General features: G+C 37.5%; 1 protein-coding gene across 7 annotated transcripts in view; it reads left to right on the forward strand.

Moving 5' to 3' along the window:
- The window catches only part of Septin4 (septin 4), a 62,054-nt gene extending 46,090 nt beyond the window's left edge, over positions 1-15,964 (forward strand). For 4 of the 7 annotated variants that reach the window (XM_019045071.2, XM_072303751.1, XM_019045072.2 and 1 more), the window contains 8 exons: positions 2,583-2,759; positions 3,287-3,379; positions 5,201-5,366; positions 6,262-6,412; positions 9,933-10,098; positions 11,385-11,538; positions 13,633-13,714; positions 14,399-15,964. In XM_019045071.2, the coding sequence (XP_018900616.2) occupies positions 2,583-2,759; positions 3,287-3,379; positions 5,201-5,366; positions 6,262-6,412; positions 9,933-10,098; positions 11,385-11,538; positions 13,633-13,714; positions 14,399-14,518 (1,109 nt within the window). In that variant the 3' untranslated portion in view covers positions 14,519-15,964. Of the gene's footprint in view, positions 1-2,578; positions 2,760-3,286; positions 3,380-5,200; positions 5,367-6,261; positions 6,413-9,932; positions 10,099-11,384; positions 11,539-13,632; positions 13,715-14,398 lie in introns of all 7 variants that reach the window. The other 3 variants (XM_019045073.2, XM_019045076.2, XM_019045070.2) reach the window with 1 other exon arrangement.
- The last annotated feature ends 9,965 nt before the right edge of the window (positions 15,965-25,929 follow it).

The raw sequence follows: 25,929 nt of genomic DNA on the forward strand, positions 1-25,929 counted from the left end.
TAGAGCGACGTGGGATATATCGCATCAATTCGTTCCATAACTTCAGCTACTTGTCATTTTTTTCGAATTTTGAGATCGCACTTCTGTTGTCATGAGACCAGGGCCGGATTAAGGGGGCGGCCACATGGACCGCGACCCATGGCGGCAAATCTAGGAGGCGGCAAAGTTTGCATTTTTTTAAATGTATAGGTATAAGGAAAAATCGGATTTAGAAAAAAAATTACAAACAAAATCTCTCATTTCCTGAGAGTATAGTAATTTCTAATTTTGTCGTCTTTCGGTGATACAAGAGACAACTCCTTTAATAAATCGAGTTAAGAGAGAGACCAAATACGCAATTTGGCCAGGAACGGCGCGACTGAGAGAGAAATGATGACGAGTACTTGAGATGATAAGGAGAAGCCCTCGGCGCGGCGGTCGGCATGTCACACATATTAGCGCCTACAAGACTGCACGAATACTTCACGCATTGCATCAAACAAAGTGCGGTCACTTCGGTCAGCGTGAAATGGATAGCGCCTACAAGATTGCGTGAATACTTCACGCATTGCGCCAAACACAGTGCGGTCAGCGTGAAACGCATAGCGCCTACAAGACTCACGAATTGCGTCAAACACAGTGCGTTCAGCAGCGGTCGTCGCGCGTAGCGCCTACAAGACTCACGAATTGCGTCAAACACAGTGCGTTCAGCAGCGGTCGTCGGCGTGAAACTCATAGCGCCTACAAAACTGTCGGGGTACTTCACGCATTGCTCCAAACACGGTGCGGTCTGCGGGGCGCGGCGGCGGAAGTTAAAATCATTAAACCACATGTATGTTTGTTCCTTCATAATTTTTTCGTTCATTCCTTATGAATGGAAGGCCTTGTCCACGCAGAGATAGGTTTACGAAACTTAACGTTCGCGCAAAGTTCGGTGAATTTTTGCTAGTAGTGTTGACAGGGCTTTCCCAAAAAATGTTTCCAACACGTGTAAACGCGTCTTTTGCACCCCACCCCCGCTGGCACGTTCACTTGATGGTTTTTATTGATGTTTCAAAAAGAATGAGAAGGGGGCGGCAAAATACAGGCGGCCCATGGGCGGCAAGTAGGTGAATCCGGCCCTGCGTAAAGAATTCACGTACCAAATTTGACAAAGAAATTCAACGTATTAAAGGCAGGGTTTTTTTAGATTAAAAGTATCGCATTCGATACTGATATCGGAACTGCACTCGAATGCGATATTTTACGTCTGAAAAACTCCTGCCCTCATTACGTTGAATTTATTTGTCAAATTTGGTACATGAATTCTTTAGTCTTATGACAACAGAAGTGCGATCTCAAAATTCGAAGATAATGACAAGTAAATTATGGAACTGAATTTATGGAACGAATTGATGCGATATATCTCACGTCGCTCCGAAAGAAGAAATGACAACCGTCGAATCACCTTAATGCATATTCTATGAAAAATTCGCTCCCAAATTCCAATTTTTAAGCTTCAAAAAGTCAGTCCAAACTTTCTCTCCGCCGTAAGGATCCATGTAATTTCGAAACTTCGAACACGTACTTCTCGAAATAGCAAAAACTGCCCCCATGCGTCTTGTCCTCTAAATCCTTCAAGTGAACTTTCACCAGCCGGGTGACAAGTTCCTAAAAAGTCATCGAAAACCTGAAAAATCAGGCAATTTCGCTGTGGAATCTTGAAATTTCTTTCTTCCACCCAACAAATTCGATTATTTTCTGCCGCGCTCACAGGATCTAATGGCGGGTATCAGAACTTCTGCATTAAGGTTTAAATTTCAGATTTTTATTTCGAAATAATTATGAGAAGTTGCGCTGTAAACGTTTTAATGTAAACATTTTCATGAGAAATCATGCCCTTAAAAACATTGAGAAATCATGGAAATACCAGACAATTTGATGTTCCAAAATCTTGAAAAATCGGGGAAAGGTCGGGGAATTTTGATATCTAAGATAATTTGTCATCTTGACTAGCTAACAGTCGAAGATATTTCAGCTTGTTGTGTATCTCATCCAGAGTCGAGCAAGTAGAAAGAATAATTTTGCGAAGAAGCTAACACCTTCCAAAAGGAATGAAGTGGCAATATCCCGTCTATTTTCGTTGAAATAAAGGAAGATAGAGGAAGAGTAATGCTTCCTTCGCCCCAAATTATTTTTTCCTCAACATCATCTGAGGGGCTTGGAAGACGAGGCGCATAAGTGCAGTTTTTGGAAAAATTGAGGTATCAATGATTTCAAGTGAAACTAGCCTTAATGCATATTTTGAGAAAAATTCGCCCCCAAATTCCAATTTTTAAGCATCAAAAAGTCAGTTTAAACTTGCTTTCCCCCATAAGGATCCATGTAATTTCGAGACTTCAAACACGTATTTCTCGAAATAGCAGAAACTGCACTTAAGCCCCTCATCTCGTCTTTACGAGCACTCTCAAGTGCTTGTCTAGTCAAGTGCTGCGTAGGATCGTAAGAGGGGAAGTTTTGTGTCACTTGACTTCAAGTACCAAAATCTGGTTTTATTCTGCACTAAAAGTTACAAAAGCCTTGGAGCAGTCGTTTAATGGTTGATTCGGCTTTGTTTCAGGAAGACAGGGACTATATTGGGTTCGCCACCCTCCCGGAACAAGTTCATCGCAAATCCGTCAAGAGAGGCTTCGACTTCACCCTGATGGTGGTGGGTGACTCTGGACTTGGAAAATCAACCCTCATCAACAGTCTCTTCCTCAGCGATCTCTATCAAGATCGCAAAATCCCCAATGTCAATGGTGAGTCTGATGAGATTAAGCGATTGAAACATATCTTATTGAAAGATCTGGAAAAAGTAGGGCTGTGCAGTTTTTTTTTTTTTTTTTTTTCATATCAAATCGGATCGAACAATTTGAAAAATTTCAATTTCGAATCGAATCGAATATTTTTAACTAATTTTGACCCAAACCAGCTTCTTTGTTGGTCAAAGTAAAAGTCGGATGTATAATTTTGCATTAATACTCATTTTTTTGGCACAGAATCAATGACACATTCTTTTTTTCTTCATTTACTTAAAGTTTAAAGGTGTCAAAAGGTGAGTGTGTAGGGTTTCAAACCCTCAATATATTGCATTTACAATTGCAAAAGCTAAGTCAATTTTGAGGAAAGAAATTACCGTAAAGATAAAAAGATCAAGAATCAATCAATTCATTAAATAAGGGGTAAAATGATAAACCTCTTTTTCTAAAAAAATTAGTGCTTTACCCTTTCCTGGTTTTATCATGTATGTAATATGTAATTTAATTTGTTACAACTTGTGTTTCAGAACGATTGGAAAAAACAACATCAATCGAAAAAAAAAGTATGGATATTGAGGAAAGAGGCGTGAAGTTGAGACTAACTGTCGTTGATACTCCAGGTATATATCATTAATCAGTGAAAAAACAAAGGCAAACATCATTTCTTCTCTTTCTTTCAATTTCATTCAGTTTAAATGTACTTATCTTGGTTCAAATATTTATTTTATCTAAAGACAACACTAACAACGAAGTTATGCTATTGCTTAAAATTTTCTCAGAAAATTCTTCACACAGAATAGAAAAACCAGGATTGTTTTTAGGAAATGACATTGAGTATTTTTTCATTTGAAAATATGCAGTGTCGCAAATTGAGGTTCATGTTTCTACAGATTCATCATCGATTTGTGCTGAAGGAAAACAATTCTACTAAGTTTTCAAAAATAACAAAATTGTATCTTGATTCTCCCCTCCCCCCCCCCCCAAAAAAAAAAAAAAAATGATGAAAGAATTAAGTTCTGTCTATACATAAGCCCGTGTAGGTCTCCCTAAAATAAAACATATTTAAAGTGAAACCTTCGTAGAAATGCAACCAATAGCAAGAAGACTTGAACAAATACTTCTGTTTTGGCGATTAGTTAATGTCTGAAAAAGATGAACATTTCAGTGCTGCACTTCAATTTGTTCATTATTAAGAAGAAAGGAAATTCTCAAAAATAATCAAAACTCATATTAATTCAGACTGATCCTTGTTTTTATACATAAATTAAAACTGCAGAAAGCCTTACCAACAAAAGTGAGTTTTATAGAAACGCAGAAAGTCGCATTTTGGAAAAAAATGAGTCTGGAATTATTTGAAGTTCATTTACTCGTGAATTCTCCACTGTAAAAAATCAAAGTCTAAAAAAAACTAATTTTTAACCTGAATATAACTTAAACTCTGTTCTTGATATCGAGTCTCATTTAGGAATAATACTGCCAACCCTCCTCTCTTGTTTCAAACTTAATTCAACTTGGTGCATTTCTGTTAAACTCGGTCCAACACTGCTGTGCTGAGGCAATACGCCGTATGAACATTCGAATATTGCCAAATTTACTTGCAGAAAATATTTATTCTTGAGGATACTTATGCATATTTTTCATTGAAACTTTCAGATGCTTAAGATCAAATTACGAATGAAATTCCCCGAAAATTTGGAGGGAAAGTATCTAAAAATTTTCCAGAAAATTCGAGTGTTGTCAAATGAGGTTTGGCAACGTTTGAAGGCTTGTGCGGCGTTCTTCCTTAGCACAGCAGAACTGTTCTCCATCATCTTTGACTTAGTAAGCATGAAAGAAGCATCATGCAGGTATACACAAATCAAGCAAATAATTGGACGTATTTATGCTAAAAAGAATTATGTGCATAAGGTTTGCATGCAACATAGTTCCTTTTAGCATAAATACGTCCAATGTGTCCAATTGACAGAATCCAAAACCACAAAAAACAGAAAGTAAAAATGTAAAAACATTGGCAAATTGACAGTGAAACTCCCAAACCACATATCTTGCTAGCGGTGTTTGAAAATCTCCGCTTCTATTTTAATTTTTTAAATGCAAACAAATCAACAGCATTCCTTGAAGTTTTTACAGAATTTTCTTTGCACGTAGAAGAAAAATCATGGCAGTTTTTAAAAATTGTTGTTGAGCGGTTTCCTGTTTAAAAAAAAAAATATGACAGGAAGTCTGCAATGTTGCAAACCGAGATACGTCGTTTGGGAGTCTCACCGTCAAAATACATTAATATAAATAGGTGACTGAGAAGACGAAAATAAAAACTAAGGCTAAATATTAACGATTAAATGCAAGTATGTTATATTTTATTTGTTTGTTTGTTTTGTCCACCAAGCACCTCCACAAAACAAAGTGGTTAAAGTTTTTCATTTTTCTGAATTTTTTAACAGGCTTTGGTGATGGGTTGAAGTGTGAAGAGAGCTGGAGAGCTTGCTGTAATTACATAGACGATCAATTCAGGCAGTACTTCACCGACGAAAGTGGATTAAATCGAAAGAATATTGTCGACAACCGGGTTCATTGCTGCTTATACTTCATTCCGCCATATGGGCATGGGTAAGATACAATAATGTTTGAATGTCTGCTCTGGTAGACTCAAGATTGAGACATTAGTCACACCTCCACTGTCTAACGGTGTGTTATTTTGGGGGAAAAATGCAAAACTGCCAAAGAGATCCGAATCTATGACAGTTTAAAGTTAGCAGTCCGAAAAGTAGTTTTCAGGAAGAGCCACGTTAAGTTTCAACTTACAGCGTTTTGGATTCAAACTTTTTGGACCATTATGCAAGTCTTTATTGGTAATCTTTGCCACAGGACACTGCCCTGAAAAGCTTTCAATCAAAACTTAAAGTATTATTTTTTCACTCAATGATACAATACTTAATTCACAAAAAATTGACCTCCTTGGACCTCATTGCAGGGATGTAAATCTCTAGGACATAAGCATCTGTCCCACTCACAAATAGGGCTCAATTATCGGCCCTATTACTATAATTTCTCAGCTATTTCTGCTCAAAATTCCGTGAAAATAACAAGATCCGATCTATGGTGTGTCCAAAACACATCCGCTACCTTCAAAAATCATTGGGCTGATGATTTCTAAATGGCATCAGTTAAAAATTCCATTGATGAGCCTCTTTGAAGCCTCCAGTTTGTGTGTGGGCGGGCGCTATACATATGATAATTCACAACATGTAAGAGCTCTCTTTTTGATGGCAAAAGACTTAGCACATAATACCAATAAATTTTGCACGATAGCACATAATACCCATAAATTTTGCACGATTAAATTTCGATATTATTTGACACGGTGCTCGTTGCAACTTTCGGAGTATGATGAATTTTCAAAATCAAACTTTCTTTGTGCCAGTCTCCAGCTGAGCAGGGTTGAAAAGTGATTTTTTTGTCTTGGTTGTCATATTGAAACATGTTATTTTTATTATTTTTACAGGTTAAGGCAAATGGATTTCGAGGTTTTAAGAAGACTGCACCAAAAAGTGAACATAGTCCCCGTTATTGCCAAAGCTGATACTTTGACAGCATCAGAAGTCAAGAAGTTGAAAGAAAAAGTTCTTTCCGATATTGATGAGCATAACATTCAGGTTTGTTGCCCCCCCCCCCCTTCATTTCTCGCCAATGGAAGATGACCCTTTTTTTCAGGCTGAACATTCAAATCGAAAAAAAGAGAAATGAGATGATCATGAATTATCCTAGAGGCCCAAGTAGCATTTTTCAACGGAAAAATTGCGATATTTCGAAATTAAATTGCGATTTTTCAGGATTTAATTGGCGATAAAATTGCTAGGATCCTTAACAATTATCCTCGATCTTTTCGCGATTTTATTGCAATTTTATCGCCCGAAAAAATTGCGATTTTATCGCGGTAAGATCGAGTATAATCGCTCAGATGTTGATGATCCTGATTTTATCGCCGATAAAATCGCCAAAAAATGGGGTTGGCACTGTCAGCCGACTTCCGTCAGGTTCATTCGTCAGGTCCTTTTACGAGGATGAGCGTAAAATCCCCGGACCCTCCGCAGGGATTCGAACCCGAGTCGTAGCGGCAGCAGGCCAGCACATTGTCACTAGACTATGGCCACTCCATGATTAATATGTGCGAATTGAAGCCTCTCAGATGGATCCGCGCTTCGCAACATTACAACTTTTGTCATTGCGTAGACTGACACTGAGTTTTCATTGGAATTATTTTTATTTTCCCTCCTCTGTATTTTATTTCATACCTTGAAATACGGTTGGTAAAATAAGGTTCTATTGGTAATTTCATCATTCTGTCTCGGTAAAATTACCAATAATAGTGAGATTGCAAATTTACCGATGGACCTTGGTAAAACCGCCAATATTTTTTATCGACTGTGGTAGGATTACCGAGATAAAATGGTTAAGTCGCCGGGAATTGATTACCAATACAAGTGGTATTCTTACCTGAAAAAAATCAGTAAAAATACTGGTTTTTATGTAAGCTTACCAGTCTGTCTTGGTAACATTACCAATAATTGGTAAAAAAAAGAGATGCGGTTAAGTTACCAACGGACCTTGTTAAAAATGACGGCGGCGGCAGCATAGACACATCTTTCCTAAGGGTCATTCGTGGGTTGGTGGGCGTTGATGAAAAATTGCAATTTTATCTCTATAAAATTGCGTTCGATAAAATCGAAATTTTATTTCAATTTATAGCAACTTTTCTCCCGATAATATTGCGATGAATCGCCGGCGATAAAATAGCGATTTTATTGCAATTTATCCCGGTTTTTATCGGATAATATTGCAATAAATTGCGACGTTGATAAAATCGCGATACATTCTCCGATTAAATTGCAATTTATCATGATCACTGCTACTTGGGGGGGTTATTTCTGTATCATTTGGTGCAAAGAACATCCAAAATTTGACGCTTTGAAAGTATCTGAAAAAGTTTGAAAGCAGAGAATCATTAAAGTGAGAAAAGTACAGTCCCAGTTTTGAGATAACTCTATGGGCATAAGTCTGTTTCAGCATCAATACAAAGAATCTGTTTATCTTGTATCTTCAAAAATTTTCACTGAATTTAAAATGACTTACAATTTAAATTTCATTAATGTGCACTGAGAAAAATCGAATTCATAACTTTACCTACCCTCTTAAATGAACATATGGCCGATGTCCTCTCAGCTGAACCAAGGTAGGGCTAGCGCTGTTCTTAGCTGTAGGCAAGGTTCATTTCAATCACTTGTTACTTTTAGTATTAAGGTCCAGTTACTTGATCAAATTGAGCCATCAAACTGAAGCTCTGATTGGTGGAAAAAGACCTGAGGTGAGGATGCAACCAATGAGAAGCGCAATTTGATGGCTCAATTTGGTTGTGTAACTGGACCTCTGTACAAATTGGTTGCCATTGTGTAAAACCACGTATCTCTATCGCAATGTCTCAACATTTCTGCTCCTATTATTTTTTTTCTTCTTCTTCTAAGAGAAACAAGCCAACTTTATAGCTTCCAATTTCTACGGAATACTCTGCTAACAGAGAAAAAAAACCAAGGAAGTTTTCAATAACCTACATAAACTTGTTTTCCACCGAAAGAATAAAGTATAACAGGAAGTTTAAAATGTCGTATACGGAGACAAATTGTTTCGTTTTTTGGAAACAATCACTTTGAGCTCCCACCATGAAAATTAAAATTTGGATTTTTGGCTCAATTTTCTTCTTTTATTATTACAATCAGAGGATGGCTAATTTTGACACAAGTTACATTTTTACACATACTGGAAATTGTTTGCTTGGAAATTAATGTCATCAGGGAAGTCGGCCATGGATCCGAGAATTCCAAGTGCGGCAAGCAAAATTATTCAATTTATTAAATGAGTTGGTTTGTAAAATCAAATGAATGTAAAAGTATTTGTGCAAAAATTAAAAAACACCATTTAAAATTTTAGGGTGTTCAAAAAGTTTTGCACACTTCCGGATTTTGAGTAAACAAAAGCAGCTATCGATTTGCGGTTTATGAGTGCTTAACGTAGACTTAATTACCAATAAAACAAGACCAAGATCATTTCTCTAGCTTCAAAAATGACAGAAATACAGGGTTTTGAAAATGACATGTAGCATAGCCGCCTCCAGGATTTTTAGCTACAAATGTGTTTATCAAGGGGAAAAAAGTTAAATGAGAATTGAGTGTTTTTATTGAAAAAACTTATAAAATCTTACGGAAAATGACGAACTTCAAGTTTCTTCATCGGATGACACGGATGACTCAACATTCGGCTGTTTTTCGAAGTATTTCCCACCACTTTGAACACAAAGCTTCAGCCGCTCTGTCCAATTCACAAGGATCGTCTTTTGGAAGTCTTCTTGACAGAGGGTTTTGAAGCATTTTCGAACAGCGGTTTTGATCTAAGCTATGGAATCAAACCGTGTGCCTCTCAGAAATGTCTTCAACTCAGGAAAGAGCTATTCCAAAGCCTAGATCAAAACCGCTGTTCGAAAATGCTTCAAAACCCTCTGTCAAGAAGACTTCCAAAAGACGATCCTTGTGAATTGGACAGAGCGGCTGAAGCTTTGTGTTCAAAGTGGTGGGAAATACTTCGAAAAACAGCCGAATGTTGAGTCATCCGTGTCATCCGATGAAGAAACTTGAAGTTCGTCATTTTCCGTAAGATTTTATAAGTTTTTTCAATAAAAACACTCAATTCTCATTTAACTTTTTTCCCCTTGATAAACACATTTGTAGCTAAAAATCCTGGAGGCGGTTATGCTACATGTCGTTTTCAAAACCCTGTATTTCTGTCATTTTTGAAGCTAGAGAGTTGTTCTTGGTCTTGTTTTATTGGTAATTAAGTCTACTTTAAGCACTCATAAACCGCAAATCGATAGCTGCTTTCGTTCGCTCAAAATCTGGAAGTGTGCAAAACTTTTTGAACACCCTATGTAGGAAAACCCAAAATGAAATTTAACAGACACCTTGATTTTGCCTGGATTCATCTCAATTTTCAAACACGGTATGCCTAATGCCTGGTAATGAAAATGTCATTTTTAAAGAATTCCTGTACCTACTCTCACTCTAATTTAATTTCACAAGATAGTGGACACCTTGGCTGATACTTCTGCATCGTTTGTACTGCAATTAGATTTATCAATTCCCGGAGTGTGATAGCGATGAGGACGAAGACTTCAAACAGCAAGACAGAGAGCTGAAAGCGTGCGTTCCGTTTGCTGTCGTCGGAAGCAACACTGTGATAGAAGTTGGTGGTTGCAAAGTGCGTGGCCGCCAGTATCCTTGGGGTGTTGTTGAAGGTGAGTTTCTTTAATTTATCTCTGAAGTTCGTCTGGGGCTCATTAAGGTGATTCGTCAAGCTCAAGTGACGTGGTCGAACTGGCATGCGATGTATCGCATCGATTAGGTAAAAAATCTCGACGGATTTTGAATTTTTAGTAAAAAAAAGACTATAGCTTCTGCGCATGAGCCTGAAGAATCATTCTAAACCCAAAAATTGGCCAAATTCAGAGAAATTAAAGCAGAATAGTGTTTGGAAAAAAACCTTGCATTTGATACAGAAATCAATAGCTGAATCGAATGTGAGATTTTTTTCCAAGCTCTATTCTGCTTTCATTTCTCTGACTTTGCCAATTTTTGGGTTTAGAATGATTCTTTAAGCTCATGCGCAGGGGCTATCGTCCTTTTTTTTGCTAAAAATTCAAAATCTGCCGAGATTTTTGATCTAGTCAATGCAATATATCCCATGCCAGTTCGACCACGTCACTTGAGCTTGATGAATCACCTTAAACAAGCTATAGGGAGAAACCTTTTCTGTCAAACAGTTTTGTGCTTTTCTCCCTTTTTCAATTGTTCTTTTGCTGATCATTCACACTGAGTCAGCTAGAAAAGTCATCAATCTCCATTTAATGACTTGCATAATCTTTGTCACTGTTGAGCTCATGCTGTACTTCATATTAGATCTTTCAAGTATGAAGACTGCTGTTCTATTTAAATATTTTTATTTCATGGTTAACTACTATTACTAATGTTCCTGTCGTTTGACAATTAACTCATATTACTAAATTTTATTTTAAAACTGCAAACTGTGTTATCTTCATTAATTGATTCTTGCTCGTAATAGTCCACAAGAACATCAACTCTAGTAACCGAGAATCTGAAAATTGAGATTTTAGCACCATTCCTCAGAGTAGTATTTTGCTCATCTATTACCCTCTAAAGTACGCTTAAAAATGGCAAACCAAAGTGGATCTATGTTGACTTTAATTCTCAAAGTTTGATATTTCCTGGGCTCTTTCAATCTAAAAGTCACGTATATTACCTCCAAATAGTATCATGATCTATAATTGGTTGATTTTTCCAGAAAATCATGTGCATTATTGAAGAAAGCTTCAAAAAATTGAAAAGTGTACATTTTACTAAGCTTCCATGTCTGTCATCAACTTCTGAAACGTTCTCAAAACGATTTTCCTACAAGTTGGAAGATTGTCCATCCTCCTCCATCTTCCTGGTCCATCTATTGCTTATTTCATCGGTTTTTTCTGTTTCTTGCAAAATTAATAATATTTTCTTTTCCCTGTTTCAGTGGAAAACCCGAAACATAGTGATTTTAGTAAACTACGCAACATGCTAATCTCAACTCATATGCAAGATCTGAAGGACGTCACAGAGGATGTTCACTATGAAAATTTTAGAGCTCAATGCATCTCTCAGATCTCTAGAGCCAATCAAGAAAGAGGGTAAGCTTGACTCTTCATTTTATTTTGAATTGATTCAATTCAACGGCAGATGAAAATGGAAATCTTTTTTAATTTTTCGCTTTTCTTCCGTTGGAAAATTAGCTGAGCATCGTTTCAAGTGGGCTTCAAAACACAACATTCAGTTAATGAACTCTAACATAACAAAATCCTATAAGTATATTGGCTGTGAAAATACCTGACAAGGTAACTTGTTTGCAGTGTTTAAAAAGCTTTGCTCCCATTATATTTTTTTTTTTTTGGAGGCGAATCAATATCATTCCTTGAAGTTTTTACAGAACTTTCCTCGCACAGAGAGGATGAATCACTGACGTTTTCAAGAATTGATGTTGAGTAGTTTTCTATTAGAAAAAATGAAGGGAGACAGGAAGTCTGCAACGTTGCAAACGGACATACATGATCTGGTAGTTTCGATATGATGAAAGAATTCAGGTTTCTTTTGAACTTTCAGAAAACTAGCGAAAGAGTCCAAATACAACGAAATCCCGTGACAAAGTAATTCTCTAGTAAAACTCCCATTTTATTTGAAGATTTTTACATTCCATGACCATAAATTTATTTTGATTTGGCAGAAGAGCATTCAGCCTAATCTTCCTAGTCACAGAAGATGTAGTTTATGCATCGCATTTTTCATTGCCGTAAACAAATAGAATTGCACATTGGTAATGAGAAGTTGAACAAAATGATGGCTTCTCTTATGTGAAATAACAACTAAATCAAGAAAAAAGTTGCTGCTAAGTATAAAAGATCAAATACACAACATCAAGTTAAAAACCTGGACGTTTCGAATTAATTACAACCTCAATTTCAACTGGAAAAAAAAGAAAACTGTGTCTTTGATTGTTGGACCTTGTCCACACGAGGGCGGTTTGCGGAACTTATTTCGAGGAATTTGTTCCCAGAACTAGCTGAGCTAAAAACTTATTCCTCCAAAACCCAGAACTTCCCCCGTACTCCGAGCTTCTATATATGTTTCTTTTGATGTGAATTTGTTTGTTTTTGTTTTTTACGTCCTTTACATGTCTTGACATTTATTTTTGTTACTTTGGCAGCCGTAATAATCTATTATTTTGCAATAATTCTATAGTTTTATTGAAGTTCCGGTTTCAGTTCGGGCGAACTCGTGTGGACAGCATGCCTCGTTTCAAGGAATAAGTTCCGGGAACTGAGCAGTTCGTCAAATAAGTTCCTCGAACCGCGCTTGTGTGGACAGGGCCTTGCTAGTGTTCATGCAAGACTGAGACATAAATCTTCAGGCATATTCTGCTACTTCTTTGTGCTAAAGAAAAACGCTGCTTTAACTTTCGATAGTTGCCAAATTTCCTGAAATAAAACATGTATTTTTTGAGGAATGTTGATCATATTTTTCCTTGAATTTTCTGATGAGATTGAGAAGAAAATTGTTTGAAAACTTTTAAGAAAAATATTCTTAATTTTCCCAGTAAATTCGTTTTTTATCAAAGGAAATTTGACAACGTCCAAAGCCAGTCTTCCTAAGCACAACAGTACCGTTAGCTAACACTGTGGGTAGGCACTGCCGGTGTCGAAATGCTTCTTTCGTCATTAATGAATGAGCAAGCTATAGTAGCATTTCCCTCAGTGATTATTGCCCAGTTTATCAGCCTACTGGGATGTTTGTTGTCAGTAAAAACCAGGAAATATCAGGAAAATATCTGAAAAATCGTCCACGCATCAGGAAATTCCGAGTTTGTCTAGCATTTTTCAACTGCATACGGTTTAGCGCATGCAAAAGTGAAACATTTGATTCATTACATCAAAAACGTTGGCTTGTAGTATCAAACATGTATCACTTTTTTGGCATAGAAAATCAGGAAAAACCATCAAGAATATAAAAAAAATCCTATCTGAATTTTAGTAGACACCCTGCTAACTCTTATGAAGGCACTTTTAAAAAGTCTAATTGTTCACAATGTTGTCCCATCTTAAACGGAAAATTTCACTAATCAGCTCACCAATAAGAAATCAAATATTTTACTGTCTGACTGTCTGAAACCTTGAAATTTGGTCTTTTTGTTTCTGCTGAATTGTAACATATTTATTTTTCTTTCTCTGTAGGAAACTGAAGCGAGACTCTGGGCCACAATTTGAGGGTGTGATCACGGAAACCGATCGTCTCTTACTTCAGAAGGATGAAGAGGTATGACTTTTTATTCTCTCTGTCATTAAGCAGTGGAATCCATGTAAATCAAATTGTTTTGGGGCTGGTGACTTTGTTTAGCTCAAGACAATAAGTCACAATGCATGAAGTTTTTGACTTTTTTCATTTTTTGGAATTTGACCTTCCATTATCAACAATCCTTTTTTCTCCCAAAATAGGCCTTGATTTGCGGCAATGTAAACTTTGTGTCATATTTCATTTTTTAAATGGAAAACTACGGAAGTTAAATTCTTTAAAAGTTCCTTGATTTTTCTTCTCTGTATGAATAAAACTCTGAAAATTACATGGAATGATTTATTTTCCTTCAAAAAAATAAAATAGGTGCTGAGGTGCAGTCGCAAATCAGTTTTTTGTGTCTCCTGAAAAGTTGGCAAAGTGGCGCTTGTGATACTTTGGCCGGAAGGTGAGATCTAACCATAATTTCTTCAGCTTGAGAATGTCAACCATGATAAAATGTAAAATACAAATTCCCACCTTATTGTTGTGTACTTATCTGTGCTAGAAGAGTGTTTCAGTATTAGTCTGACAAATTTTCGACTTTTGCTTTTCTCTTCAGAAAGTAAGTAGGTATATCTTTACCAATAATTCCTAAAGTTCCATCAATTTTTGTTGCTTGTTATATTTTTTATTTTATTTATATTTATTTATTTATTTTTTTTACAGATAAGAAGAATGCAAGAAATGTTGTCACAGATGCAGCAGCAATTGAAATCATCTGGGAAAAGTAACGATGACATCTTTACATCATCTCAAGAGAATCGTGAAAGTATCATAAATGTATAATCGATATTTGTCGAAAGCTCTGTTTGCATGTTGTAAAATACCTTTGAAATTGGGTCTTTATATTTCTCTCATCACATGACCGGTGTACGTAAATGTTTCTTTTATTGTGCAGTTTTTTCTGATTGTAAATGGGAAAGTAGCCAAACCTCCGGCTGTCATTGAGTTACTTTAGATTTCAAGGTGCGTGTTAAAATTCCGGCTCAAGACTCCATTATTTCTTCCGTGGACAGGTACAACAGTTGTGTAATTTTAACGCACAAACGCCTCAGGGTTTCATCTAATTATATTTAAGTGTTTTAGTTCTTAAAGAAACATTACCTATTGTTCAAAATATGTTTCAAATCTTAAGGCTGTGTTTCCTTCTTTTAAATGTTAGGCAATACTTCGCTTTAATCCAGCCTCATATGAACTTCATGCCAAAGAAACTTTAGATTAGGTACCCTCATCCTCTTAGCCATCATGAGTTTTGTAATAAACAGGTTTAAGGTTGAGGATAACAGCCCAATTGAAGGTCTTAAGGACAGACTCAATCACATCACAGGCTATATTTCAATGCATGTCTATGACATTGATTTTTTAGATGATTGAAAGGATGCAAAACATTCAGTAATAAATGGATGATTGAAACAGAAAGCCGCCTATCGCACCTATCAGTGACTTCCTGTTTCCTGCAGATTTGGGTAACAGAGATTATATGTTTTTCCGGTTCAAGAGTTAAACTGCAAAAAATTGCAGTTCGGAAGTCATAATGGCGAACTGAAAAATGAAATAACTAAGAATCAAGTCATGCCGCATTGGCCGAAATCAGTTCAACCACAGTCAATTACAATTGGTAGTACACCGTATCATGTATAGGCTCTGAAAACAAATATACCCATAATCTCTCTGTAGAGTTCCTTCCTCTATCTTGCAAATCCTTGCCTTCCTGATATAGGTAGGGCTGTAGCCGCACTTCGCGATGAACTCTGTTAGTCTGTATAACTCATCGTTTTCTCGGGCTCATCTGTAAGTGTAGTTTCGCCCCAACGCCAGCCATGCAACAAAGTGTCTGATCTCACAGTAATTTATCTGCAAGTTGCTCAAAAGCAATCATTGAGTGATTTTTTTTCCATTTAGATAACTCTAGAATTCTGCAGGTATTATGTCGCTTTGATTGTCTGCTATTGGAAGGACATAAAATTGTATTTGCACGTCCTTATTTTAGAAGATAATTGTATACTCTTTGGTACACGAAAATGTATCTTTCCATCCTCTTTTTTACAAACTTAAATCAAGCCAAAGTAAGTATTCCTCGATCAATAATTTATCCTACCTAGTTAATTTTGACTCTTCGTTTTCTTAGTCTTTCGGTAGTTAGGTTAAATTTTTTTTATTTATTAAACAATAAATATATCAATATTGTATGTAAGTGACGTACGACTTACAGAATAAAAAGTTTCAAAGATTTTTCTTATTTGTTACTCTTTTAACTCATTCTCGTTCACTCATGTATTTTAATGATGAAATCATCATTAATCAATAATTGCAAAAAATGGATTAATATATCGAATTTTTGATGAAAAGAATTATTCAATTACATATCTGCAAGTGTCGAAGATTGGACATGGCAAGTGCCGACCTGCAAATTTTGGCCTACCTATTGGGCTTTGAACCTGGGACCTACAGTTTATGATCCTAACACCCTACCTACTTAGCCATCGGGGCTTGTGTCTCCTTTGGGCGAATTTACAGTATATAAGTCATTGACTTAGGCTCTCACCATTATTGTGATAGTGAATATGCATGAGACCTGATGGGTTAAGATTTTTTGAACCCAAAAAGATGAATTTGGAGCAAAAAAGAAATACGCGTGTTACTGTCGTCACTTTTTTTATACAAACTGATTGCGGTGGACGCATGAGTCGTTAGTATGTTGGAATTTTTTTCGCGAACGTGCGTTAAAAAACTCAGCATTTAGCTGAATATTCTCACTACAGAGGGAATAACTCCTTTGGAGTACTGGATTCCCTCAAAGAGATATGCTGTTTGGTGCAACACTAGTTACGTCCATTCAGGAAGGCAACTGCAGACGCGTTTCGGCCTTGTTGGGCCAATCCTCAGTGCAGTGCAGCCTCCTGAATTTCCTGTTACCAAGCTCGAGAGGTCGTGAAAACCAGCCCGAGACTTGGGCAGGCATAACTAGTGTTGCACCAAACAGCATATCTCTTTGAGGGAATCCAGTACTCCAAAGGAGTTATTCCCTCTGTAGTGAGAATATTCAGCTAAATGCTGAGTTTTTTAACGCACGTTAGCGAAAAAAATTCCAACATACTTTTTTTATGTTTATATTTTTTTTCTTTCCCATCTTATATTAATTTTTAATCTTTTTAAAAATAATTTAATACAATTCACCTTCTTTAAAATTTTCTCTCTTCATTTTTTCTTGAAGAATTGCTGACTTTTAAAAAGTAAGAGAAAAGAATGAAACTCTTCGAAAATGTTTGTAACGTGATAACTTATTATTTTTGATGACTGCGATTGTTACATTTTTTTAAATATTAACAGTCCTATTCAATTCGACTATAATATTCAAGAATATTCTGGACCATTTATTAGACTTTTCTATTTCAATTAGAATATTAATAGTTCTATTCAATAGTTCTAATTAATTCACATCGGGCAGAAAAGGAAGAATGTGAGCACTATAAAAGAAACATTAATACCTAGTTCTCATTCCTTACTTTAAAAAATAAGATTTGAAAAATAAGCTTTGAGATTTCCTGGAGTAAGGCATCTTTTTCTGTGGACAGTCACAACTTATTCGTTAAAAAATTTCAATCTTCCATTACTTTTATATTTTACTCAGTTTACATAATCACATGCGTGACGTTTTAATATTTGATTGTATAGCTGCACTTCCTTTTCTTTACACTCTCTAAAGTTGAAAGGAAGGTGGTAAAGAAGTGCTGGATCCACCCTATTTTGCAGGGAGACAAGGTGAAAAGGTTCAAATACTTTATTTACAGTAAAAAATGTTGAGCTCCAATGAGTATCCGTACAAGACATATCTAAGACGTATCTAAAAGATAAAAAAAAAAGGCGACAAAATTGTATCCAAAAATGGTTTGCAGGGGCGAGTCTATGGTACGTGTACACGTAAAATTACTAAAAATCAAAATCTTGACTGATCCTTTTTTCGAAATACGCGATTTGAGATTTTCATAGTAAATGCAACTTTTCCACTGATTTTGATCCGATTTTTTATTTATTTGTACACTGAATCGGTGTTGATCGGTTAACGTTTTCATTTTTCGTTCGATTCATGTCGCTCATACAGACCCTCTCGTTACACGCACACTTCCTTTCATACCCTTTTTTTTAACTGAAAAATTCGTCTTCAGCTGCGTCTGCGGCAATTGTTGTTACGAATATGTTGTGCGTGCTGGTTTCAGGTCATTACTTACACGAATCTCTGAAGGCTTTTTATGTGCGAGAGCAATTCGCCTTCAGCTGCGTCTGCAGCAATTGTTGTTACGAATATGTTGTGCGTGTTGGTTTCAGGTCATTACATACTCGACTCTCTGAAGGCGTTTTATGTGCGCAAGTGGCGCACCCTGTTGGAGACTTTGCGAATTGCTCTCGCACACAAAACGCCTTCAAAAAGTCGAGTATGTAACTACCTGAAATCAGCACGCATCGCATTCTCGTAACAACAATTGCCGCAGACGCAGCAGAAGGCGAATTTTTCGGTTAAAAAAAAGAGTATGAAAGGAAGTGTGCGTGTAAAGAGAGGGCATGTATTCGATCGACTTGATTCGAACAAAAAATAAAAACGTGAACCGATCAACACCGATTCAATGTACAAATAAATAAAAAGTGGATCAAGATCAGTAGAAAAGTTCCATTTACTATGAAAATTTCATAGCGCGTATTTCGAAAATAGCACTAGCCAAGATATTGATTTTTTCGCGATTTTAAGTGTGCACGTACCATGGACTCACCCCGAGCAAACCATTTTTGGGTACATTTTTGTCGCATTTTTTTTTCTTTTTTTTTTTTTTTTTTTTGCTTCAAAACCACTGTGCCGGGACTCATGCGGAATTTGAGATACACCCTTACGCCATAGGAGTAACGAATTGGACCAAGTTCAGCAGGAACTTACCAGTTACTATGCCGCATTTTGAAAAGAGAAGAGTTTGAGTTAGTTTAATACAAATAGTCTTACATCGTGTCCTGGCTAAAATTCAAAGTCGAGAAAACATTTTTAAGCCTGAAAGCACGTTAAACTTCACATTTAACATTACCTAAGTTTTATGAATAAATGAAACTTCAAACCTGAAACCTGGTTCAAACTGAAAGCGACTAGATGTATCTCTATTAATGCGTAATAGAGATAATTTTATTTTATTTTATTTTATTTTTACAAAACATACATAAAGCCACCATATGGGGCTATTGTACTAGTCAACATGTTATTTAGTTACAAAAAAGACGTTAAAACAAATTTATCTTATAATAAATTTATAACCTGCAATAACAGCAAGTTGGAAAACAGAGAGAGTGAATACCGTGAGTTATCAATACTAGAACATTAAGTTAGGAAGTTAAGCAGTGGTGAAAAACTCAGAGAGATCTTGAAAGGATTCAGCCAAAAGAAACGATTTGAAATGTGAAAAAAATTTGCTGATCTCTGAGTTCTTGAAGAATAATGAATGCGTAACGGCAAAACATGGGCTGCCAACAAGTAACCTCTCTGTAACAACAAAAATTGGATGGTAAATGTTTTTTTTTTTTTTTTTTTTTTCGATTTCATGGATTAAAAAGTTGGAAAAACGACGCACACAAAGTGAAAATTTGTTCATCTCTCATAGTTATCGCAGGTTGACATTAACATCGATCTGCGTAGTAATGAACCCAAATAGACGGTGAAACTACGAGGCCACGTATCTCAGTTTGTAACGTTGCAGACTTCCTGTCATAGGTACATTATTTTATTTTATCATGAAAACCATTCAACGTCAATTTTTTAAAACCCCGGGATTTTTCTTCTGCGTGAAGAAAACTGTGTGGAAAATCCAAGGAATGAAATTGCTTTGCTCTCCGCCAAAAAGTAAAATGGGAGCGGAGATTTTTGAATACCGCAAACGCACAGTTCCGATTCTCGGCGAGACTTCCGAAGCCGAGAAACAGTCAAAATCCGGTCAAAAACGAACTTTTCTGACCACTTTTTGACTCGTTCTCCAGAGCGTTTTAAGCGGATAGCTCTAAGCGAGGTACTCGTGGAACTTTTCCGACTGGAAAATCGCACTGAACGGGTCAATTCCAAGCGAGCTTCCTTGGTTTCGGCCCGATCCGCAAACATTCGCCTCTGACCCGAAAAATTTAGTCGATGTAATCCATATGTCGATTTTTCTCTTTTTTTGGACTGAGAAAAAATTTCGGGATTTCAGTCGCATCCTTCGTATTTATAGGCGTAGACTCGATTCCGCACGGTCCCGACTCTTGGCGAGACTTCCTGAGCCGAGAAACAGTCAATAACTGGTCAAACACGAGCTTTCAGACCAATTTTTGACTTTCTCTGGAGCGTGTTCAGCGTATAGCTCAAAGCTCGGGACTCGCGGAGCTTTTCTGACTAGAAAATCGTACTCAGCGGGTCATTTCCAATTGGCCAAGCTTGCTCTCGGCTCAATTGGCGAACTTTCGATTTTGACGCTAAAAATTTAGTCCTTGTACCGCCAGTTTTAATTTTAAGTAAAACTAGTCTTGATGCATGTTCCGTGAAAAATTCGCTAAATTCCAATTTTTAAGCATCAAAATGTCAGTTTGAACTTTTATTCCGCCATAACGATCCATGTATAATTTCGAAACTTCAAACACGTATTTCTTGAAATAGGAGAAACTGCACTTGTGCGCCATGTGCGCCTTGTCCTCCAAGCCATTCGATTATCTCGTGACGTTGACTCCTTTGGATCTGAGCTCGCTTGGAATTGACCCGCTGAGTTCGATTATCGAGTTGGAAAAGCTCCGCGAGTCCCTCGCTTTGAGCTATCCGCTGAAAACGATCCAGAGAAACAGGCAAAAAGTGGTCAAAAAAGCTCCTTTTTGACCAGCTTTTGACTGTTTCTCGACTCAGGAAGCCTCGCCGAGTGTCGGGAGCGTGCGGAATCGATTCTACGCCACCGACTACAGAGGATGCAACTGAAATCTTGAAATTTTTTTCTCAGTCCCAAATCGAGAAAAATCTGTAGGGGTACGAACCACGGACTAAATATTCGGGGTCAAAATCGAAAGTTAGCCGATCAGGCTGAAACCAAGGAAGCTCGCTTGGAATTGACCCGCTAAGTGCGATTCTCCAGTCTGAAAAGCTCCGCGAGTCCCTCGCTTCGGGCTGTCCGCTGAAAACGCTCTAGACAAAGAGTCATAAATTGGTCAGAAGAGCTCGTTTTTGACTGTTTTTCGGCTGAGGAAACCTCGCAGAGAGCCAAGACTGTGCGGAAACAATTCTACGCCTTTAACTTTATATGATGCGACTGAAATCTTGAAATGTTTTTCTCAGTTCCAAATCGAGAAAAATCGACAGGGGTTACATGGACTAAATTTTTAGCGTCACAATCGATAGTTCGCCGATCGGGTCGGAACCAAGAAAGCTCGCTTGGAATTGACCCGCTGAGTGGATTTCCCAGTCGGGAAAGCTCCTCGAGTCCCTCGCAACGAGTTATCCGTTGAAAACGCTCCGAAGAAAGAGACAAAAAGTGGTCAGAAAAGCTAGTTTTGGACGAATTTTTTACTGTTTCTTAGCTCAGGGAGCCTCGCCGAGTGTCGGGACCGTGCGGAATCAGTTCTTCGCCTTCAACTACGTAGGATGCGACTGAAATCTCGAAATTTTTTTCTCAGTCCCAAATCGAGAAAAATCGACAGGGGTTACATGGACTAAATTTTTAGCATCAAAATCGAAATTTCGCTGATCGGGCAGAAACCAAGTAAGGTCGCTTGGAAATGACCCGCTGAGTGCGATTTTTGAGTACGGGAAGCTCCGCGAGTCCCTCGCTTAGAGCTATCTGCTGAAAACGCTCAAGAGAAAGGATCAAAAAGTGGTCAGAAATACTCGTTTTTGACCTGTTTTTTGACTGGTTCTCGGCTCGACGAAATCAAAAGTTCGCCAATCGGACCGACACCAAGTACCTAAGGTAACTTTGAATTGACCCGCTGAGTGCAATTTTCGAGTCGGAAAAGGTCCGCGACTCCCTCGCTTCGAGCTATCTGCTGAAAACGCTCAAGAGAAAGAGTCAAAAAGTGGTCGGAAATGCTCGTTTTTGACCAGTTTCTGACTGTTTCTTGGCTCAGAGAGCCTCGCCGAGAGTCGGGACCGTGCGGAATTGATTCTACGCCTCCAACTACGTAGGATGCGACTGATATCTCGAAATTCATTTCTCAGTCCCAAATGGAGGAAAATCGACTAGGATTACTTGGACTAAATTTTTAGCGTCAAAATAGATAGTTCCCCGATCGGGTCGGATCAAAGTAAGCTCGCTTGGTATTAACCCACTGAGTTCGATTTTCGAGTCCGGAAAGGTCCGCGAGTCCCTCGCTTCGAGCTATCCGCGGAAGACGATCCAGAGAGAAACTCAAAAAGTGGCCAGAAACACTCGTTTTTGACCAGATTGCCTGAAGTCAACGAGACGCCTTCAAATGGTCGGGTATGCAAAATGACTGCCGTGACGCACGAATAGTGGTATCAGAATTTTACATTAAGTTTACGGATTGATTTGAAGGCGCTCTTCTGTATCCATTATGAGTGGCCTTGTACAATGATGTTGACCAAAAAGTTCATAATTTTGGGTGTTTAAATCGAGTTGCATATTGGGAAAAATGCCGAGGAATATTATTTTGAAATAATATTAAGATTATTTTTGGTATCTACGTCCTTTTTAAATGAAGAGAGCGCAGGCGACTGGATCAGATTGTGTATTTTAAGTCCCTTGGTTCGGTCATCGTATTCTGAAGTGAAACTGAAAGAGTCGCCGTTTACAAGATCGCAACTCACTCAAAAGCGGTCGTTAATTTAAATAGTTTCGCACGGATAAAATGAGTTTTCTTTGATTAACTGTGAATAATCATAATTGAAGAAAAAGTACTTTGTCCACTCGTCCATTAGGAAAGCGTAAAGCATGGATTAATGGAGCATCGATGACCAACTAAATCTTATCTGATAAGGAAATTTAAGTGTGAAACCCTTTTTTCCGTCTTTAAATGATCCAAATCCACCAACAAGTTTAAAACACCAAATGCAAAAATGCGAATCTACTGATGAAGGGTCGATTCTTAGTGCCAAAAACGCGAATCTCGGCATTTCTGCCGTATTTTCTAACAGTTCGAGAAATTATTGAAACTGCTGATGGAGTTTGTTGAAACTGCTGATGGAGTTTGAAAAAACATCTTATTATTGCCATCCTCAAGAATTATTAATAAGAAGGGTAGAAGGTTAATCCCTTCTGCCGACAATAAAGAGGAATGCATACAGTTTTTTTACTCTCCTGGAAAATCGTGTTTTCCGAGATTCGCACTTCTGCACTTTCACCATCTATAAAGTGCTTTAGTATCGTTTAATTAACATTTCCATAGGCAGTGATTATGATTGTTCAGTCAGTAATTTTTTTTTCTCATTAATTTCTTTACAAAAATTCTCAGGTATCTATGTTGCAGGCAATTAGCAATCGCCGGCAAATTGCAATCTATTCGTGTTTAATCAACAAATTTAATAGTTGTAAAGTGAAATAACGAGATTGGAAGTAGGGATTATTATGCTTTGAATTCAAACATGCCGATTTTTGGGTTGAGAATGATTCATTAGACTCATGCGCAGGGGCTATCGTCCTTTCTTTGCTGAAAATTCAAAATCTGCCGAGATTTCTTATCTAAAAGATAAAAAAAAGGCTACAAAATTGTATCCAAAAATGGTTTGCAGGGGGCGAGTCTATGGTACGTGTACACGTAAAATTGCTAAAAATCAAAATCTTGACTGATCCTTTTTCCGAAATACGCGATTTGAGATTTTCATAGTAAATGCAACTTTTCCACTGATTTTGATCCGATTTTTTATTTATTTGTACACTGAATCGGTGTTGATCGGTTAACGTTTTCATTTTTCGTTCGATTCATGTCGCTCATACAGACCCTCTCGTTACACGCACACTTCCTTTCATACCCTTTTTTTTTTAACTGAAAAATTCGTCTTCAGCTGCGTCTGCGGCAATTGTTGTTACGAATATGTTGTGCGTGCTGGTTTCAGGTCATTACTTACACGAATCTCTGAGGGCGTTTTATGTGCGAGAGCAATTCGCCTTCAGCTGCGTCTGCAGCAATTGTTGTTACGAATATGTTGTGCGTGTTGGTTTCAGGTCATTACATACTCGACTCTCTGAAGGCGTTTTATGTGCGGAAGTGGCGCACCCTGTTGGAGACTTGGCGAATTGCTCTCGCACACAAAACGCCTTCAAAAAGTCGAGTATGTAACTACCTGAAATCAGCACGCACCGCATTCTCGTAACAACAATTGCCGCAGACGCAGCAGAAGGCGAATTTTTCCGTTAAATAAAAGAGTATGAAAGGAAGTGTGCATGTAAAGAGGGGGCATGTATTCGATCGACTTGATTCGAACAAAAAATAAAAACGTGAACCGATCAACACCGATTCAATGTACAAATAAATAAAAAGTGGATCAAGGTCAGTAGAGAAGTTCCATTTACTATGAAAATTTCAAAGCGCGTATTTCAAAAATAGCACTAGCCAAGATTTTGATTTTTTCGCGATTTTAAGTGTGCACGTACCATGGACTCACCCCGAGCAAACCATTTTTGGGTACATTTTTGTCGCATTTTTTTTTTTTTTTTTTTTTTTTTTTTTTGCTTCAAAACCACTGTGCCGGGACTCATGCGGAATTTGAGATACACCCTTACGCCATAGGAGCAACGAATTCGACCAAGTTCAGCAGGAACTTACCAGTTACTATGCCGCATTTTGCAAAGAGAAGAGTTTGGGGTAGTTTAATACAAATAGTCTTACATCGTGTCCTGGCTAAAATTCAAAGTCGAGAAAACATTTTTAAGCCTGAAAGCACGTTAAACTTCACATTTAACATTACCTAAGTTTTATGAATAAATGAAACTTCAAACCTGAAACCCGGTTCAAACTGAAAGCTACTAGATGTATCTCTTTTAATGCGTAATAGAGATAATAAATGCGTAACGGCAAAACATGGGCTGCCAACAAGTAACCTCTCTGTAACAACAAAAATTGGATGGTAAATGTTTTTTTTTTTTTTTTTTTTTTTTTTTTTTTTTTTTTTTTTTTTCGATTTCATGGATTAAAAAGTTGGAAAAACGACGCACTCAAAGTGAAAAGAGCCTCGCCAAAAAGTGGTGTTTTTTCGCCCCTTTTTTTATACCCGAGTTGGTCAACCGGACGGTGCTCAAATGAAAGCCTATGGTAAGGCAAACTTCCATGCAAAGTTTCAACTTGAAGTGACCCCTGGTTTAGGCTGTACAGCGTTGCCAATTTTCCAGTTTCATGTGCTAAAATCAAGGATATTGGACTATTAGTCCGGTGCATAAGTAGACTAGTACACCCAAGTTGGTCAACGGGACAGGGCTCAAACGAAAGCTTATGGTAAGGCAAACTTCTGGGAAAAGTTTCAACTTGAAGTGAAACCTCGTTTAGGCTGTACAGCGTTGCCAATTTTCAATTTTTATGCGCTAAACTCACGAAATACTGAATCGTCATGGTTCAACAGACTATTATACCCGAGTTGGTCAACGAGACAAGGCTCAAACGAAAGCTTATGGTAAGGCAAACTTCCAGGAAAAGTTTCAACTTGAAGTGAAACCTCGTTTAGGCTGTACAGCGTCGCCAATTTTCCATTTTTATGCACTAAACTCACGAAATACTGAATCATCATGGTTCAACAGACTAGTATACCCGAGTTGGTCAACGAGACAAGGCTCAAACGAAAGCTTATGGTAAGGCAAACTTCCGGAAAAAGTTTCAACTTGAAGTGAAACCTCGTTTAGGCTGCACAGCGTTGCCAATTTTCCATTTTTATGCGCTAAACTCACGAAATACTGAATCGTCATGGTTCAACAGACTATTATACCCGAGTTGGTCAACGAGACAAGGCTCAAACGAAAGCTTATGGTAAGGCAAACTTCCAGGAAAAGTTTCAACTTGAAGTGAAACCTCGTTTAGGCTGTACAGCGTCGCCAATTTTCCATTTTTATGCGCTAAACTCACGAAATACTGAATCATCATGGTTCAACAGACTATTATACCCGAGTTGGTCAACGAGACAAGGCTCAAACGAAAGCTTATGGTAAGGCAAACTTCCAGGAAAAGTTTCAACTTGAAGTGAAACCTCGTTTAGGCTGTACAGCGTCGCC

This window comes from Bemisia tabaci, chromosome 8 (assembly GCF_918797505.1).
Source record: "Bemisia tabaci chromosome 8, PGI_BMITA_v3".
NCBI lineage: Eukaryota > Metazoa > Arthropoda > Insecta > Hemiptera > Aleyrodidae > Bemisia > Bemisia tabaci.